General features: G+C 44.1%; 1 protein-coding gene across 11 annotated transcripts in view; it reads left to right on the forward strand.

Moving 5' to 3' along the window:
* The window catches only part of Prune2 (prune homolog 2 with BCH domain), a 243,185-nt gene extending 227,882 nt beyond the window's left edge, over positions 1 to 15,303 (forward strand). For 3 of the 11 annotated variants that reach the window (XM_050158933.1, XM_050158941.1, XM_050159021.1), the window contains 5 exons: positions 345 to 443; positions 4,600 to 4,635; positions 5,162 to 5,200; positions 7,646 to 7,693; positions 12,148 to 15,303. In XM_050158933.1, coding sequence (XP_050014890.1) covers positions 345 to 443; positions 4,600 to 4,635; positions 5,162 to 5,200; positions 7,646 to 7,693; positions 12,148 to 12,178 — 253 coding nt within the window. In that variant the 3' untranslated portion in view covers positions 12,179 to 15,303. The remainder of the gene's footprint in view (positions 1 to 344; positions 444 to 4,599; positions 4,636 to 5,161; positions 5,201 to 7,645; positions 7,694 to 12,147) is intronic. The other 8 variants (XM_050158950.1, XM_050158957.1, XM_050158977.1 and 5 more) reach the window with 7 other exon arrangements.
* Positions 15,304 to 15,879: the final 576 nt, after the last annotated feature.

A 15,879-nucleotide genomic window follows, 5' to 3' on the forward strand; every position in this document is an offset into this window, starting at 1 on the left:
GAGATGGGCATGATAGAGATGCAGGGCTCATGTACGAACTTCTCAAAAAAAAAAAATAAAACCTATTAAAAAACAGTACTAAAGCAGTTTCTGGTCCATCATCGCGGCTGAGACAATGTTATCCTTTCTGCTCAGCAAGCTTGCTGAGTCCAGCTTGAGCATCTCAAGATTTCAGGATGTGGGTGTAGTACAGGTCAGCGGCAGAGCGGATGCTTAGCATGTGTGAGAGCCCTGTTGCCAATAATGTAGAAAAGAATCCCAGGAAGGTTTCCAGAACGAGACCATGGCTTTGTGATGGAAACATAACAAACCACGTAAAGGCTCTTCTCCTTTTTCTCTTTCAGCTCAAAATTCAGCAGTAAAATTAAATACGTTAGTAGTTTATCTGAGCTCAGTGGGCTGATCCCCATGGACTGCATCCATATCCCAGAGAGCATCATCAAGTAAGTTGTTTGGAGCTGCACCCTGCCTCCCAAACCCACTCTCCCTATAAAAATAATAGTGATACGGAGTAAACAGGGGTTCTGGGGAACAATATCAGGTGGGACAGTGTCTAGGGTCCTGGAATATTAATCACATCTAGAATAATGAGAAATGGCATCTTATTTTTAAAGGAAATATTGTCTAATAAATAAAGCTTTTGCTATCGCTTATTCTCTCAGATCCTCTTCCAGGCAGTGTAATATTCAGTTTCACACAACTTTTAATGATTAGTTTCTGACATGTAATATATTTTGATCATATTTTTTGAACTGATATTAGCTATTGACTGACATTTTTACCTTGAAATATATTTCCACTCTGGAGACATCCTGTACGTAATATTAACTGGACTATTTACAGGTGTGATCCTCTGCTTTACATTAACGTCTTCCCATAATTTGGATTTCTTTCTTCATAAGTAATTTGACTATATGATTCCAGAAAATAGATAAAAAGAAACAACGATTATCTCCAAAGACCCCTCCCCTAGTCCTCATGATTGCCTTTGGACGGAAGATTAGATAGAGAGCCTCTTTTGACGAGTGGGTGGGTGGCGAGGAATAATCCCCTTGCCTAGGACCACCCTGTGGGTGAAAAGCACAGGCACTGTGTGGGTGTCAAGATTACGTCTGAAGAGAGGCAGATGCAGGCAGATCTCCCTGTGAGTTCAAGGCCAGTCTGGTCTACTGAGCTAGTGCCAGGTCAGGCTCCAAAGCTACACAGAGAAACTCTGTCTCGAAAAACAAAACAAAAACAAAAGTTAACTCACAGCATTTGGAACTGGGATTTGAAGACAGATGTTAGAGGATGGATATTCCTATCCAGTCAGTCACTGCAAAGAATTATTAGTCCTCTGTGCATCCTGGTCTTTTGACTCTTGGTACAGTTGATTAACTGTTTGTTTGCTTGTTTGTTTCATTAGACTTGAAAGGGACTTGATCATGAACTCTAAGGAAAAAGACAAGTGTTGTATATCTCCCTCCAGAAAATAGATAGCAAAATAGTCCTCCAATGAGGGCATCCAAAGCAGCTCAGTCGCACACACATAGAAATTGGCGTCTTCTTGTTTACTGTGGAACCTCTTACTGTGGAGCTGTGTTTGTATAGTACACTCAACTCTCATCTTAACCCCCATTCTAACAGATGCCAGGGAGCTAAGTTAGTAAGAAGTTACTTAGGGAAGCAGGAGCCGGAACCAGGCAGGGATGGGACTAGAGTTCAAATCCAGGTTAGCCTGTCACCAAATGTCTACATGCTTTTCTAGTAGATTCTTTATCCAATAGCTCATACGTAGCATTTGATTTCCCTCCATCAGCCAACTCAGGCCTAAACACAGTGTACTGATAGACTTACTGGAGTCGGATGGCTCAGCTGAACCAAGCAGTATTTATAAGATCTTAACCAGGGCTTCAGTCCTCGGGAGAGCCGCAGATTTCCCAGGACCAATGCCACCTCCAGCTTTGACCTGCATGCCACAAGCTGCACCCTGCCTCCCAAACCCACTCTCCCTATAAAAATAATAGTGATACGGAGTAAACGGGTTCTGGGGAACAATAGCAAGTGGGACAGTGTCTAGGGTCCTGGAATATTAACGGGCACCAAAAGTCATCCCGGGCCAGTGGCCTCTGGGTTCATTGTCTCACAGACTCAAAGAATGAATTTCACAGACATTGGGGAGGGTGTGTTTTGGGAAGGAGTTTATTATAAGTTCATATGAGAGTTTTTGGATGAGACACCAGCAAAGTGCTTATGTGTTAAGAGTAGGTCCAAAGAAAGTTCACCATCAGATGTTCCTATCTAGCATTTAAAAAGGCTTTTCTAGACTGAGGCATGGGATGGGGCATGGGAGATCTGGTCAACCCAGGTGTCCTGCCCACCAGGTATTCGTGTGCTCCAGGTTTGTCATTGCCTCACTCGTGACTTCCAGACAACAGTATTCCCTGCTGTGTAAAAGAAAAAAGATGGTAAGATAGCAGACCAAGACAATAGGCCCCAAACACACTTGCATTTCTAGCCTCCAGCCAGGACAGAACTACTGACCTTTCTGGCTTCTGGCCAAGGACAAAAATCAGAACTTCTCCTTTTTGAGGAACCTGCCCGTAAAGCATCCTGACGAGCTTCTAGCTCCCCTTCTCGTTGCCCATTCACCTCCTGTACTGGTGGTATACCTTTGCAAAAGATGACAAAGACATTCTCTCTTCTTAAGGGAGTGAACACTGGCCATTTCCCAGAAAAAAGCAAGGCCTCCCATAACCTGGCAGAGACAGTGGAAGGAAAAGGGGCCTTGGAGGCAATTGGATGCGAACCCTCCCTCCCCTCCCACTTCTCAATGCCTCTGGGCCTTCAGGCAGCCTATGAAAATCCTCAGAGGTTTGGTTCTCACAACCGTAAGATGGGGAAGTAGTTCTCAGAGCGTGGATGGGCCTGAGGACTGAATGAAAGCGGTGAGCAGAAGGCAGAGCTTGAAGTCTACAGTACTAGTGATTATGACTGCATTGCTTTGGAAAATTACTGTACTTGAGGGTGGAGTGGCAATTGAGAAGCTAGGCATGGCCAGGCACTTTCCATCTATTCTCAAGGGCCACATTTTGGAAAAAATGCTTCAAGAGTAAAAGTTCCCTTTAGAAAGATTCATTTTCTGGAGGAAGAACTAGCACTGTGGGACACCCCCACCCCACCCTATCTGTGTGTCCGCCTGTCATGACACAGCTCAGGGCATCTTTTCTGCTATTTCTTTTACTAGCCCTCATTGCTTCCTTTCCACATTCTATAAGTTTCGAATTGACGTGGCCATTGCTATTTTCTTTCACTGAATAACATTCAAAGCATTCGATCCCAAACAATCCCAAGAACAGAATTCAGCTGGGTGTAGCCTGGCATCCACAGGTTGAAATGTAGTTATTATTAATTACAGTTGGTTCTCATTAGCTAGGAACCGTTGTGTTCAATAAAGTCGTGGTAGACACTCAGTGAACTCTGAGCTGTTATTCCTGGGGGAAATACAGGGCTGGGATCCTGTCTGCTTCTGGTTGCAATGTTTTCATCGCCCATCAGTACGTAGCCTTGGTTTTTCATCACCCATCAGTATATAACCTTGGTTTGGTTTTCATAGCCATCAGTATAGCCTTGGCTCATGTGTGTCTGTGTCTGAGAAAGTTTCCTAGTGTACACACCTACTCACTATCATTGTGCTCCGCTACATATGGTGGCAGCTGTGTGTGTTCACGACACTCAAAGACTGAAACACAATGACCCAGAGTCTGAGGCCAGCCTGGGCTACACAGCAAGACCCTCTCGCAAACAAACAAGCAAAACAAAACAAACAAAATCATGCACGCAAGGCCCCAGCACGACAGCGTGTACCTAAAACGATGTTCTGGGACACACACATTCTCTGTGAGGTACACTGACTGTCTCGTTCCTTCCAACAGTAGGTAATGTTTGGTAACACGCTTGACTGCTATTTTAAATAGCACAGTCACCAGCCAAAAGAACAAAAATGAGGAAAACATTTACCAGAGAAACTGTGAGACAGGAAGGCACAGCCTCATCCTGTGCGACCTCTGCTGATCATGTGCACAAGGGGCAACTTGAAATTTTGTTACCTTGTGTCCACAAGTGAACGACAACAAAATAAAGTGCTGCACGTTGACTCCAGAGATTTCAGATGTCTTCGTGAACAGGCAGATTTGCAGATAGGGAATCTACATACAATGAGGGTTGACTACATACTTATGAATTGTAAATGGTTAATTGTGCCTGTTACAAGTAAGTTTTCTCTCCAAAGCCAGTCGTGTTGTCTGGGTAAGCGTTTTTCTCTCGTGTGCTTACTGTTTGAAGCAGTGGTTCTCAACCTGTGGGTCGCAACGCCACTGGGGATGGCATATCAGATATCCTGCGTATCAGATCATTTACATTACAATTCACAACAGTAGCGAAATTGCAGCTATGACGCAGCAACATGATAATTTTGTGGTTGGGGTCACCACACCATGAGGAACTGTATTAAGGGGTGGCAGCATTAGGAAAGGGGAGAACCACTGGTTTAAAGCATCCACCTCTCATTTTCCTCCTGTTCCTCACTGTCCTCACGGCATCCATTTCTTATCTTGTAAGGTACGATGAAGAAAAGTCTTTTAAGAGAAACGTGAGGTAAAAGTCTCGAGATCTGTATTCACGCTGGACTCCCCGTGTGTGCGCTCCAGGGCTGTATGTGTGGGTGACCTCAACATTGCTTCCTGAGGAAGTCTTTGAATTCTTGTCCAAGTCTTTGTCCTGTGTGTAAAGCTGTTGAGGTCACCCAGATCTGCTTCTGAAACCTACTAAACCAGATCCACCCCTGACTTGGCCCAGGCTGTGAGCTAACTTTAACCGTCCCCAACATGATATGGACATACCAAGCTTCATTCAGCCAGCATGTTTCTCATTCCCTTGTGACATTTCCATCACCTTTAGGAAGGGATTTGTGGAGTGAACAAACAGGACTGCCCAACAGGAAGGAAGGGCACTGTGTTTAGCTGAGCGTGTCTCGGTGTGCCTGGAGACAGCTTTGGGGGGGATAAAGCGAATACACACCACTTACATTTGCCTCTGCTTTGCGAGAGATGCTCACGCTCTGCTTGCTTTTTTTGTTTGTTTGTTTGTTTGTTTTCTCCAACGGTAATTTTTGCTCGTGCAGACTGGATGAAGAATTGAGGGAAGCATCAGAAGCAGCTAAGTAAGACTTGGTTTGGGTTTTGCGGCTGGTGTGATGTTGGCTTGCAGTTCGGGAATGATTGGGGAGATGGGCATGGCTGCTGTTTTCTTCCTGTCCCCTGATAATAACGCTGCACCTTGAACGTTCCATTCCTCCTATGGCCAATGTAATCATTGATGTTTTTATTATAACCTGTTCCCCCACACACACACAATCTTGGTTATCTTAAGGAAAGCATTTGTCACTGTTTAATTTATCTTATAAATGTGTCTGAAGTTCTAGATATCACCAGAAAACACATCACAGACATTGCCGCATGGAGTGTTGCATCTGAATGAGCCTTAGATACGTATTGAAGCAGCAGAACTACATTAGTCTGCATTACAAGAAACAGTAGCAAATAAAAATTGGAAAGATTTTTGTAGGATTAGTTTCGTGGCCACTCAAGATTTAATTAACACTCTGGGGCTAGAGAGATGGTCCAACCATTATGAGCACTGGCTGTTTTTCTAGAGGAACAGGGTTCTATCCCCACAGGATGGCTCCCAACCATCTGTAACTCCAGGTCTAAGGGATCCCAAACTCTCCTCTGGTCTCCGAAGACACGTCGTACACACAGTGCACAGACATACATGCAAACAAAACATCCATGCGCATAAAATAATAGTAAAAATAAACAGACGCTTGGTTTAGTTTCTAAGAATTATCACTTAACCCATAGTTTTCAAGCTGTTTTGATTGGGGGTGGTCATGGCTCCATCTTGCGAGGCATGATACTGAAAAAGGCAAAAGGCATCCTGACAGAGAGACATAAAGTGAGCACATGTCAGATGAACCCGGAGAGTTCCCACGCGCTTGAAGAGGGTTTAAGTGGCACACCTGTGGTAGCTACCTGGATACTGAAACCACGTATGGTCCAACCCCTGAGTGCCCTGAGATGGCTCAGCCTGCCAGCCTTCTTTTGAGCCTTAGACCCACACAAGGGTAGAAAACACTGTGGAAGGGTCTGTTACTGTACCCAAACCACACAGACCCATTCTTTGTTCACAAATGAGGACAAATCCATCCACTGCCTTCCCAGTGTTAGCATGGAATGTCTGCAGGTTGTTTCCTTTGGAGAGATCACCCAGTTGAAAAGCAGAGAGACTGGGCCCGGAAGCTTGCCCTTTCTTGATTCGGTTCCAGCTTCACTGGCTTTTGCTACCTCACTGTCGGTGCTTACTTCACTGTCCTTGCTCCTAGAATCACCAAACTTTCTCCATAAAATTACTGGACCACCACAGGGTGAGAAAAGGGAGGGAGCGAGGCCATGCCTAGAGAGGGAAACAGCCTCCTGAGATTTTCAGGAAAATACTGAAGTAGCCACAGATCCTCATCAAATGGACAAATTAGCTTGTCCAATTACTCTCAGTGGAAAAGGAACCGGTGTGTTTAAAAAGGGTCCATGGGCCTGGAGAGATGGCTCAGCAGTTAAGAGCCTTTGCTGTTCTTCACGTGGACCTGGCTTGTGTGCCCAAAACCTGTATGGCAGCTCACTGTAGAGCCAATTCTAAAGCATCCAACTTCTTCTGACCTCTGCAGGCACCAGGCACACATGCGGTGCTCATACATACATGCAAGCAAGACATTTGTACACATTTAAAAAAAATTATTTTCAAAAGTAAGCTAAAAGGATCATAGGATCTTTTAAATCATTTACCAGAGGAGGGGGAAAAGTAAAAGCTGCAGTGTACAAGCATTAGGAACTGATATAAGGGGAAGCTGAAATCCGTTAGCATAGTTATCACCCTGATATGGACACCATGAACCGCTAAGTTACACAAAGACACATACAGCATTGAAAACTTTGATTTTATTCTCTTATATGGCTACGCAGCTCTTCCTGGACCTGTCCCTCTTCGGGGGTGTTAGAATTCATGAGAGCCATCTGAGCTGCTCAGCCCTGGGCAGTGGGGAGTGTCTTGCCCCTCTCCTGTAACATCAAGCGGAGCTGGCCCAGGCAGTCTTTTCTTTCCAGGCCTTGGGAATTCCTCACTCTTGGGAAGCCTGAAGGCTGGCTGTGTTCTGTCAAAGCACAATTCAGCTGTTTAAAAGATTTGCCTTTGTGTATAAATTTTTTTTTATTATTTGAGGCACATAAATTCTTTTTCCATATTTATGTTCACAGCATAGGAAACAGATTTGAAAAGTAAGAAAAATGGCTAGGACAGGTAACCTCTGCAGGTGTTTGACGCTTTGTTACTATTATTATCGTTTTGTATTCCAATACCTTGATTAATGACTATATGTCAGTCCTAATGCTAAAAGTTACTAGCATCGCTTGTTCTGGTATAGGTTTGGGGGCACAGGAGTAGTAAGTGGCACCACATTAAACAGTTGCAAATGCACCAGCAAGCGATGCTGACACGGCAATAAGAGCAAGAAAATGTTGACTGCTTCCTGTTTGTTTGTTTCCCTTGCACCCAGAACTAGCTGCCTTTACAATGACCCGGAAATGACTTCGATGGAGAAGGAGTAAGAACCCGCCATCAGTAACAGCTGTGTGGTTACATGCAGTGTTGTATGGCTGCACTCAAAGGGAAACGAATGTATCCGGGATTGGGTAAACCCCTTGAGATGTTCAGCTTTTGTGGGCTCTGTTTCTGAAACAGCTAATTACAGAGGCGATGGCCGGCTACTGTGGATTTAGTGATTGCCACAAAGGACAACCGAATGCTTTGCCTGACGTTCACCTTTCTGCTCCAAAAATGAGCACATGCATTTGGGGGCCAGTTGTCGGAACGCTGGGGCAAGAAGAACGCCAACTCTGCTTTCGGAATTACATCATCCATTGTGTTTAGGAAAAACCCAGTCTTCCATGTGGATTTAATATTTTGGAGGATAGGGAAGAAATATCTTTGCTTTGCAAATTCCAAGAGGCAGTTGAGCCTGTCTGGGACATCTGGAATTTTATAGTTGGATATTGCTGTCCTGTAAGAAATAGAAATCGGGCATGCGTAGAGTCCTTAGCCCAGACTCTGTAAGAAGCTCACACACAGCACCTGGGATTCATTCTAGAGTAATACGAAGTGCATTTTAATAGAAAGGGAACTACGGATAAAGCTTGTGACTAGCCAATGTTTTGCAGCCATTACAAAGGGGGAAAAAAGGCCCAAGGTGGGATTTGAACCTTGAGCTTGCAGATCAGAGCCTGTGGTTTTCCAGTCAGAGGTGCTGAATGCTTCTGCGGCTCATTTAACAGAGGACAGGAACTGCTCACGTAGGAGCGGCTGTGTCAGATTCATGTAACTGTGGTCAGCAAGATAATCTCAGAAAATTTAACATCCACCAAGAATCTCCTAATCTGGCTTGAGTAGTGGAGAATTTAGGGTTGGCTTTGTCCCCAGGGACCAAAAAAGGCAACGCAAAGATCAGCTTCAGCATATCTGCCACAGCACTGTTTATCTCCTCCAAGTCCAAAGGGAAGTTGGAAAGGCGCAGTGCCGTGTCTGCAAGCTGCCTTGTTGACTCTACAGCTTACAGGAAGTTTGGGGACAAAACCCCGTGTCCCTCCTCAAAAAAGGAACAAACTGCAGGATAGCTGTTGAAAGGGGACCTTACAAATCATAAAGCTATTTCCTAAAGGTCACTCTTGTCCTAATTTTTGAGAGGACAGCACCAATTACTTCAAGCAAATTGCTTTTGCAAAGCAAACCTATCTGAGTCTCTAAGTCCATCGTAATTCATTTTCTCAAAGACAGGAGTTAAAACTCCTGTTGTAAAGCAATGCTCCTTGAACACTTACCAGCACCCATAGTTCAGCCTGCCCCTAATTGGCCTACTGCTGCTACATCTTGGGGTTTACCCACTCCTCTGCCTGCCTTGTTTGTCTGCTCCTCATTTGTGGGAGGGCTATGGGGTTGGTGGAAAAGGTGGCACATGGATTCCTGTTTGCGCTCTTTCCGGGGCTGGCTGTGGGGAGGGCGGGGGCTGCCAACTGTTGATGTTATTTCCCATTCTTAGAAGAACATATGCTCTAGAAGTTTTCCTTTTCTTCATCTCCGTCTTTTCTGAGCTTCCACCAAGCATACCATCGCCCCAGACAGCAGGATGAGGTCCAAGATGGGGAACAAGAATGGGCAAGAATTTTCCCCCTGGCCTCCAGACCTGCATGTGTTTGCCTGCCTGCTTTAATATTAATGAATGTTAGAACGAATGCGCTTTGCTCAGCTTCTCCTGCTTCTGGAGGGGACTACATGGAAGCATTTTACACCTGTAGCTAGTATGGAATGGATGAAGTGCAAATTGGGCACAAGCTCTTTCAAGGGGCTCCATCGGGCTAAGAATGAAGAGATATGTAAGGGTACTAGAGTGGCCTCCCATTCTGCGCAGAGAAAAGGAACATTATACCTTCCTTGCCACTTCTCCATTAAACGCAAGTATTTTTAAGTACCATTAAATAGGATTGTCACATACCTTGTGAGGAATCTCATTTAATACTTGCAAGAAGTGAGCAGCCTGCCACTGAGATAAGTCATTCTCATGCAGGGCCAATTGGTTATGGGCAACTAAGCTCATCTCCCCAGACAGGACAAATCACCCATCTATATTAAATTCGGGTCCAGGTTGCCATCAATGTCGTTCTCGAAACGGACACTTTCTTAGGAAACTTATTTTCATGCTTTTCTCCCTTACTTTAGGTTTGGGTTTTATTCATTCCTATCGCAAAGTTTTAGCAGGACTGTTAATATTCGTAATGCATTTTTTAAAAATGGTATGGTCAATGGTTCTATTTGGTGAGGATAAATTAGAAGCATTATCAGTGGCTTTGTTGACCCCCACAAGCTAGCGCTTGTCTGAAAGCAATCTGTACAACGGTTTCCTGTGCAGACTCGTCAGGAAGTTGTCCACAGTTGCTCTTTGTGTGGATTGGGTAAACAGGCTTTAGTCTTTCAGCTATTCTGTTACCAACAAACCAAAGCAATGTCTTAAACCCCAGAAAGTTTGACAAAGGACTCAGAATAAGAAAGAGAGAGAGAGAGACTTGGAGATGTATATTCTAGGGTGTTGGATCAGGTATTTGTCAAAGGCAAAGTGCAGTGACTGCCTACTTTAAACTCTATGGAGTTTGAGATTAGTGAATGTCTGTGTTTTCATGGGGAAACTGAGCCAGTTCCCTGAGAGAAAGAATAGAACTCCAATTACCGGCTCAGACCTAGCACTGACCTCTGAGTACATTTTACATCTTAGAAGCAAACACAATTAAAAAAGAAAAATGACCTGCTTTGTACAAGTTTGTTAAGAACAGATATGGGGGTCCAGCAGATGAACAAATACACTGCCCAAGCAAAGTCCTGCAGATAACAAGTCAGATCCTGGAAGGCACAAGAAACAAATAAGTTTCCAGTGTCTGGTTTCCTCTGAGCTGGTCCCTCATCACTTTTGTCACAGCGATCTCTTCAAATTCCCTAAGGAGAGAAGATTATTGCCAAGTTAGACCTACTCCTTTTCTAGTTGTGAGATAGACTGTGCCAATCTGTCTCCATGGAATACAATCCAGAAATGGGAACTGGGAGGGTATAGGTGAAGTGGTCAAGTGTGCACAACCACCAAGCGCTGAAGTCACTGAAGGAACTTCAAAGTCAGAACACCACACTGTGCACCCTGGACAGACAAGTGATCAAGGCTAAAGTGGCTTTATCTGCAAAGCTACTAGGAAGGACGTGCTTGCCACATGGGCCACAGGAAAGTCCACCCCAGGCAGACTGATGACTCAGAGGTGCAGAGAAAAATCCAGACTTCCTAACATGCTGCTTTCAAATGATTCCTTCCTCTTTTTATCATGACTGGATAAAAGTATCTCTGGCTGTTCGCTGGCCCTCGTTCTCTTCCTGTGCAGTGTATGTACGAGACATTTGGGTGATGTTTGTTAAAAGGCAGAGGAGAGACCCATGCAGCTCCCAGAATGTTTATTCCATATTGGAGAGGAGCTAGGAGAGCCAGGAAAGCAAGTTGCCCCTTGGACACCCCAGAGACCAGTATTTAGCCACAGTTCAAGGATGAAGGCTCTCTAGAGGGTTGGTGGTGTGAGCCTATGTTCAAAGGTCAAAGATTGCAGAGTCTGAGGTCCACAAGCAACAGCAGGAGAAAAGCCTCCCGGAAAGGAAGGGACAGCGTCAGGAGAGGGCAAGCGCTACTTGATGTCTTTTGTTTTCCGGTCTGTCCAGCACCCTCTGGTAGACAACGCCACTCTCATTCAAGATGGGTCTTCACCATTGTAGACATATTCTCTCTGTCTCTCTCTCCCCCTCTCCCTCCCTCCTTCTCTCTTTGTCTCTCAGAGAGAGAAATGTGCTGTACTGTCTCTCCAGTCAAGTGGACACAAAAACTATCACAAGAAAGAAAATGGATCCACTAAAAATAGGAAGGCATCGTGATGGTCTTTATCTGATTTGACTTTGGGTTTGAGGCTTACCATGAACCTTCCTGGGTCCTTTTGGAAAGGCGAAAAATGCTTCCAGAAGCAGATTTAAAAAAAAAAAAAAAAAAAAAAAAACAGTCAATTTTTTTAAATATTTATTTACTTCCTTATATGTGCATGTGTGTTTTGCCTGTGTGTATGTCTGTTCGCTGTGTGCACGCCTGGTGTCCAGAGAGGCTAGAAGAGGGCACCAAATTCCCTGGGACTGGAGTCACAAGTTACAAATGGTTGTGAATGGCCATGTGGGTTCTGGGAATCAAACCCAGATCCTCTGAAGGAGCAAGCAGCCAGTAATCTTAACCACTGAGCCATCTTAACCATCGCTTCAGCCCCCAGAGACAATACTTTATAGAAAAACTTAACAACCTGTAGACAGTTTTCTAGCATAAAAACTTAGGTGGTTTAAGTTATTGACAGAAAGATATCAATGAGTGACAGGTGAGCTATCATTGCATGCTCCTCATTTGCTGTTTTCTCTCTCCGCCCCGCCCCGATCGCTACAACCCAGTATCGACCTGAAGCTGAAAGAGAAGCCATAGCTGGTGGGCCTGCAGAGGAGGGATCACTTCCTGCTTCGTGGTCTGCTGGAACATGCCTACATGGAAGAGACAGGGCTGGTATCACCTTTCTCCTCCTTGCACTGCGCGGTGCCATTGGAAATGTCCACATGGCAAAAAATAGGAAGAGCGTTTGTTCACTGTTAAAATATTTTATGAAATGTTGTGTATTTTCCTATCTTGCCAAGTATGTGCCTCGACGATTTGAGTTGAACCTTAGCAAGAAACTAGAACCTTCCATTTTATTATCCTGCTAACCCTCGATGCAATGGGACTTAGTTCCTTAGACTGGTTTTTACCGAAAGCGTAGCCTAACTCCGCTGTTAGACAGATGTGGATGCATGTCTGTAGTTTGGCTGAATTTCCCTGCACAGCTTGTTCTGGATTTAAGATGCCCAGGGCTTGCTTTGTCCCTGGAATGTGACTCTCTAGAGCTCTATCTATGAAATGTTGAGTCTGATTGGGACAGACAGACAGACAGACATATGACATCCTCATCAGCTAAGGCATCTGCTCCCTTTCTGTCCACTCGAGTCTTCTTTTAATTTTTCCAAGGGAGCCTAGGCCTTCTAACACGTGTAAGCTTTACTTTACATAGCTGTATGTAATGGCTCTTTTAGGACATTATTTCCCTAATGATCTTTGGAGACCTTCATATCGTGAAAGTTGAGATGAACATCGAATTATCAGTAGCTAACTATGCTTCATGCCACAAAGCAGGTTCAAGCCTTTAAACTTCAACTGCCAATTCCAAGGTGGCCCACTCAAACCTTATTTGGTAACAGTATATCATCCAAAATTAACATGCAAATGCATTGCAAAGGCAACCTGCTTTAAGAGGTTTACAATTAAGCGCAAGTATATACTAGCCTTCACGAAATAGTTCCTTTCTAGTTTTCATATACCTTTTTTATCTGTGGGTCTCTAGAAGAGACTGGCAAGCTATCCTGAGGGTAGGCCTCCGCTACAAGTGAAGGTGGCTTCCCTCCATTAGCCATATTCAATCATACTAGGGTGTTTTACCGATTTTAGTATCCTAAAATAAAATGCTACTGGCACACAGAGGCACCCATTTGTTTTCATACTGTCTGAAGCTCCTTTCAAGCCTTCCTCTCCAGAATGGAGTAGTGACAACAGGCAGTTCTCCACAAAACCAGACACCATCTTTAGAGGAAGAAAATAAGAAGAAAGCGTGCTGATCGCTTCGCTACCCAATAGACCCATTCCCCCCTTGGCCTCTACACCTTTTGTATCTACTTAAACACTTTCTCCAGCTGAGTGGGCAGAAGTGGATATAAACTCACTTGTTTTTGTCAAAAATATTTTTTCTTTCAAGACACGATCTCACTATGTATCCTAATTGTCCTAGAACTCACTATGTAGATCAAGCCAGACTCAAAGTTATGGTGATCCTTCTGCCTCAGCTTCCCAAGTGCTGGCATTATAGGGTTGCACTGTAAATGTCTGGCCTTGTAGAGAAAATTTCAGCATTTAGAGACAGGTAAATATCACCTGTGGCCTACTGAGAAAAACGAGGGGTCCTCGCACAAAAGCATGCAAGGACCAGACTCAGGCTGAAGCCGTCCAGCAAGCTCCTCTTGAGACTCATTTTCCAGAGTCCTCTGTTACCAAGTAGTGGGCAGACATCAAGACGGAGTGAAGACAGGCCCCGCCTGGTGGCTTTGTTGAGGAGAGTTGTCTACACTCTGTGCCCTGGAGCTGTCCCCTCATCAGGGAGACTTTGTTGCCCAGGTAACAGGGTTTCCCTGGCTCCATTTGATTCCTGTCTGTTTCCAATCTGGTCTTCCATCCAAGCTCACACACTATCCATGGGCCATTTCCCTTCTTTTCATAAGCCTCCACATGGCCATTTAGTTTTACCTATCGATCCTTTTCAGCTTGGCACCTTTTAGACTTTTGTCTTTTTCTTTTTTAAATCTCCTTCCTCATTACATTTGGCTAATTTGATAGAAAAAACCCAGATTGAGCTTTCATAGCATGCCGTGACCTTTGTAAGCCCAACTCCGAGCATCACGGTGGCTTGAGGATCGCTACCCAACATTCTGATCTCCTCACCTGTCTGATCCATTCACTCCATCCACCTCAGAGTTCAACTAAGGAAACCTGTAGAGAGCGGACCATTGAGAGAGCAAGGTCTTCACAGCCAATCAGATATGGTAACAGTCCCACCACTTACATTTTCTTTGAGCTTGTCCAGCCTTTGTTTGGACGCTCACTCAGGTGACATGACGTAGTAAATTTAGTGTGAGCATCTTTCAAATAAATGATGTTTGGAATATCCTGGGCTGTGATACCATTCCAATATTTAGGCTTGTGCTATCTTATTATCATCAGAAAAACAGGCTACTTTAATTGCACGTGCTAGAGAAAAGCTACCACGTTCACCCAATGAATAGACTACTGGCAAATCCCCAAACTAGCCTGTAAACAGGTAGATATAACTCTTCCATTGCTTGGCTCCAGTGCCTGCATCCTCAGCATTCTTGCTCTGGTTTGGACTGCTGGGAACTCTTTGCACTTTTTCCTGTAGATCTGTAGGTAAGGGAACACCGAGGGGGTTCATCGGGGGCCAGGGTGGTGTTTTCACTCTAAGTAGCAGTGACTATTTAGCTGGCTTTTGACTAAGGGATGGACCAAAAATCTGCACAGAAGATAGGTGATGAAGAATGAGATGTTGAGGGCAACAACTAGGGATGGAGGAAAGCCCAAAGTTCCTGTTGAAGCCATACAGTGTTATATACAGTTCCTTCCTAGGGCATCCTGATGAGCAAGGAAGTCACTTCCCCTTAGCCTCCATTCTTAGGATGTAATAGTGAGGATTCCTTTATGGTTCTGCACAACCCTGTCTTATCACATGCCCCTGTGGTCTGCTACTTTAGAAATATCTAGGTGTGCACAAATTAACATTTTATATATTGAAAGAGTTTTCTACATGTATTGGATTGCTGAGAGTAAAGTATATATTAGACTTGTTTTGGTAAACAAATAAATTCTACCTAAGTAGTATGGATTAAAAATATGAAAATATGTAAGAATATATCTATATACCCTCGCTGTGTAACTCTAAAATAAAATTAGATTCCACATTTTGCGGTTTCCTTTTTCAACTTAGTGAAACTCTGTGGTCTCCCTTTGCAGGAGCATGATATGCTTGGCACTTGCCACAGGCAAACTGTATATATTTTGGTTTTCCTGGAAGTCTAAACTATATTATTCTCTTTCTAGCATCCTTTCATGTCTTGGAGTTCTTTGCTCTGTACTTTCAAAATGTATCATTTACTCCTCGGGTAAAGAGCTTCTTGTTTTGGAAGTATCCTCTTATTTCATGGTTACTTGAGTGTGCCTTTCTCTGTCACTTGGCTTTTCATAACGTATTTATTTTTAAATTAAAATGTACTGGGGGACCAGTTTAAATTAAAATGCTGGGGGTATAGTTCAGTGGTAAAACGTGTGTTTGGAATGAGCAAAGTTCTCTATTTGATCTCCAGCAATACACACACGCATGCAGGCATACACACGCACACAGGTACACACATGCACAGAGACATGCATGCATGCAAAGAGGCATTTGCCTTTTTTTTTTTTTTTTTTTTTTTTTTTTTTTTTTGGTTGGTTGGTTGGTTGGTTTGAACAGGGTTTCTCTGTATAACCAAACTGGCTGC

The sequence above is a fragment of the Alexandromys fortis genome, unplaced genomic scaffold (genome assembly GCF_014885135.2).
Source record: "Alexandromys fortis isolate MF-2015 unplaced genomic scaffold, M_Fortis_MF-2015_v1.1 scaffold_10, whole genome shotgun sequence".
In the NCBI taxonomy this organism is placed as follows: Eukaryota; Metazoa; Chordata; class Mammalia; order Rodentia; family Cricetidae; genus Alexandromys; species Alexandromys fortis.